The 3693-nt window shown below is 38.6% G+C and overlaps 1 protein-coding gene across 1 annotated transcript; it reads left to right on the top strand.

Moving 5' to 3' along the window:
• The first annotated feature begins 442 nt into the window (after positions 1-442).
• LOC120529974 lies at positions 443-3188 on the top strand. Its single transcript, XM_039754172.1, has 2 exons — positions 443-1232; positions 2826-3188. Exons 1-2 carry the CDS (start codon positions 633-635, stop codon positions 3162-3164), a joined length of 939 nt encoding a protein of 312 aa, XP_039610106.1. The 5' UTR covers positions 443-632; the 3' UTR covers positions 3165-3188.
• Positions 3189-3693: the final 505 nt, after the last annotated feature.

The following is a 3693-nucleotide window of genomic DNA, read 5'->3' as shown; positions in this document are numbered from 1 at the left end:
TCTCATAATGTTGACTGCTTAGTCAGTTAAAGCATCAAGAGTACAGTTGCTACATAAGGCTGGGAGGCAGAAATCAACAGATTCTTGTGTATGAGCAATTCCAGTGGACTGTCAGTGTGTCACAAACAAGCCTGCAAGAATATGTCCTAAACTCTAATGTTGGTGGACTTTTCATATGTGAGTGTCACTGGTGTATAATACGGAAGCCGAGAGAGGACGTGGTATAGCGTTATTTTTTTAAACTGTTTTCTCAAGATAACGGAATAATTTTATCGAGATCTCGAGAAAACGAACTTTATTTTCTCGAGATAACGGAACAATTTTATTCGAGATCTCGAGAAAACGAACTTTATTTTCTCGAGATAATGGAATAATGGCAGAAATGGTTTGAAATGGCAGAAGAGCAGAACTGTATTGATCATCGCGTCACATTTTTGTTTAATCAAGGACTGACGCAGGCTGAAATATCTTTATGTCTTAGTTTAGAAAATAACAACGTTAGTGTGCGTCATTTAAGAAGACGGTTAGCAAGGCTTCAGTTGTATAGGCGTCGCAATCTAAGCCAGCCTGATGCCATTGTGCACCACATCGCAGAGCAGTTAACGGGCCCTGGGCAACTCCACGGATACCGTATGATGACAGAGAGATGTCGATTAGCTGGATTAAGAGTCACTAGAGATCTTGTATATGAAATACAATCAACTTTGGACCCAGAAGGCATTCAGCTAAGGAGACGCAGGAGACTGCGAAGAAGGCATTACCGTGTCCCGGGACCAAATTACCTTTGGCACATGGACAGCTATGATAAACTCACACCTTTTGGTATCGCAGTAAACGGATGCATCGATGGCTTCTCACGCCATATCATCTGGATGCAAGCGAACGTCACTAACAGTAAACCTGAAGTGGTTGCAGGTTACTTTATTAGTGCTGTCATTGAGTTGGGGGGCTGCCCAAAAATAATCAGATCCGATCTCGGTACTGAAAATGTGCACGTTAACAGACTACAGCGTTTTCTACGTGAGGATGAAAACGGTACACTTTCTGAACCTGCTATTCTTCAAGGAAGAAGTACTGCAAATCAGAGGATTGAATGGTGGTGGGGATTCTATCGGAGGCAAAATGTGGACTACTGGAGAGATTTGTTTCTAGAGTTTCAGTCTGTGGGAGACTTCAATGGTGACGTGGTTGACAAAGGTCTCATTCAGTTCTGCTTTCTTGACGTCATTCAGGTAGGAAGAACTCGTTCACACAAACACGCACACACGCGCACACACACACACACCATAGTAACTTTTTGGCTAAGTATACATATGAATTCTATACTATTACAAGTAGCCTTTACGCTTTAACCATGAGCCCATCTATGTGCCGATTAGGCTTAAATATATATGCTTGGCGGCCTTCCTTTTTTGGGTAAATATATATGTTTGCTGAGCCATACCTATTGATGTGAAAGGTGGTGATGATTGTAAGGGTTCACAGCTGGATGGGGACCCACGAACATTTCAGTGAATAAAATTACACGCGTGGAATTGCGAGTTAGCTATTCATCACATTATCTGGTAAGCGATCTCAACGTCTTTGTAAAATTATTGTTAAGTAATTGTGCCTAATTTGTTATGTAGGGACTTAGTGTTTTTTTTTTTTTTACACTTTACGTTTTGTTAAGTTCTCATGCATGCATCATGCAGCTACTGAATTGCGCAATTTGATCTGCTGTTTAGTGCACCTGTTTCAAGTGCGGCAGGAAAGTCTAAGACTTGTGGTGCGCGTATTGCTGTATGTTTAAACTGCGTTTTAGAAGACACTTGACTGATCTTTATTTACTTAAACGCGAAGAACGTCTGAAGTACATTCTTACAGTAAAATCATACATTTTAGGAAATTAACTTGGATTATTTGGTGAGTCCTTAATCAGCTTCGCTCCTTTTTATATGGTGAACTGACCGCAGTGACACAATGATGAACAGTACTCAAAGATTACGTTGAAAAAAGCGTCTGTTAAATATGCCCCTGTTTAAGGTTGCCATCAAACTCTGGAAAGAAAGACATTTCAGCTTATAAATGAAGACTTTGTAGAACGCATTACCCTATGATAGCACAATTCAACTTTATATTATTTTATGGTCTTTTAGAAGTGACTTTTGGTTTTGGCAAAAGTTCATGGCAATTTCAAAGTAAATGTGTACACTGGCCGACTTATAGTCCTAGTCATTCTCAGGTTACTCTAGTTCAGAGGAGCGGAGAGCAAGAGCCTATAATGTTAGAACTGGGCTCAAGACAGGGCCTGGACAGGGTACTGGTACATCACAACACATGGGTTCAAGAATGTGGAAGGAAAAATGGAGTACCCAGAAAAAGCACAGAGACATAGGGAGAACATATACTGTACACTCCACACAGACAATCAGGTGCTGGATTTGAAACAAGCATGCTGAATCTGTGGCAGTGCAAATCAATGTGTGCCATGGTACCTCCCAAGCTAAGGGTATATTAGCATTTCTTTTTTACTAGTGAAATTTTCTAAAATTAACAGCATTCACATTTACAGCCTTATGTTGACTGCTAAACTGTCTAAGACCTATGGAAAATAATATTATGATAAAAAAAACAATATAGAATAGATAAAAAATTAAAAAATACTTGTTTCCTTTTGCGTAATTTATTTTACATTCTCTATAGATTTTTAACATTATATGGCAGCCCAGAGCAATATTCTTTCGGGGGACAATAATTTCTACCTCTGTCTATGTGTGCCTGTGTATTGGGGTTGTGCTGAGAAGATTAGTAACACATTTGACTAATTTGAATATTTTTTGCAGAGGGAGTTAGATACTGTGGTCAGAATGTGGAACAACCATCGGATCAGGCCAGGTGGGAGTGGTCGTGATTTATTTCACGGCAGACCTTTTCTCATGTACCAAGCACCAGAACTTTACCAAGCACAGGACTACCTCCATCCAGTTGACTATGACAAACTGGATATAATTGTAGAAGAGGGTGTTTGTATTTGGAAAACTGGTATTCCCTGTGATCCAGATCTTCATGAACTCTGTGTTTTGCTAATGGAGGAACACCATCTTGAATCTAGTTATACTGCTCTTGAGGCTGCTAGGCTATACAGAGAACTTAGGCCTTTGGTAAGAGAAATATTGTCATAACCAGAATAGTCAGAACTCCCTGATGTACTCACACCAATATACGTAATAATATGTCCATAAAGGATCTTATACTCACTGTTTTATTTATGTGTGTTTCTTTTGAGTGTGTATGTTTCCTTTAGATTTTTTTTTCTTGTTTGTTTTGCTACTATGGTTTAACCTTTTGCTATTGATAGATTTCAGGTAAATGACTTAACCTTGAAAATTTAGTTGTGCTGAACTTAAGTGTAGTGTATTTTGGGAAAGTTGAAAATGAATGAATTATAACTGAATGAATTATGACTGTTTTCAGAAAGAGTTCTGAAATCAGCTTTAGTTCAATTGTTCAGTTTGTGGCAAAAATTGAACATTTAATTCAGTTGCTTTCTGACACTTTTTGTAAAGAGCCCAGCTCATTTGTAAACATGGACATTTTGAAAGAAGCCATGGACATTTAAATGAAGCTTGCTATTTGCATAGCTGCTGAACACCTGTAAAGGAGCTCAATCTACAGCAAGAAATCTTTATTTTAACTTTTTACTTTAATGAT

Source organism: Polypterus senegalus, chromosome 5, assembly GCF_016835505.1.
Source record: "Polypterus senegalus isolate Bchr_013 chromosome 5, ASM1683550v1, whole genome shotgun sequence".
Lineage (NCBI taxonomy): Eukaryota > Metazoa > Chordata > Cladistia > Polypteriformes > Polypteridae > Polypterus > Polypterus senegalus.
Note: the sequence above shows the minus strand (reverse complement) of the source record. Positions and strands in the feature narration are given on the sequence as shown.

Coding starts and splice junctions, on each gene's coding strand:
- LOC120529974 (XM_039754172.1), top strand. CDS start 633: ATGATGACAGAGAGATGTCGATTAGCTGGATTAAGAGTCACTAGAGAT. Junction 1,233..2,825: donor GCTTTCTTGACGTCATTCAG/GTAGGAAGAACT, acceptor TATTTTTTGCAG/AGGGAGTTAGATACTGTGGT.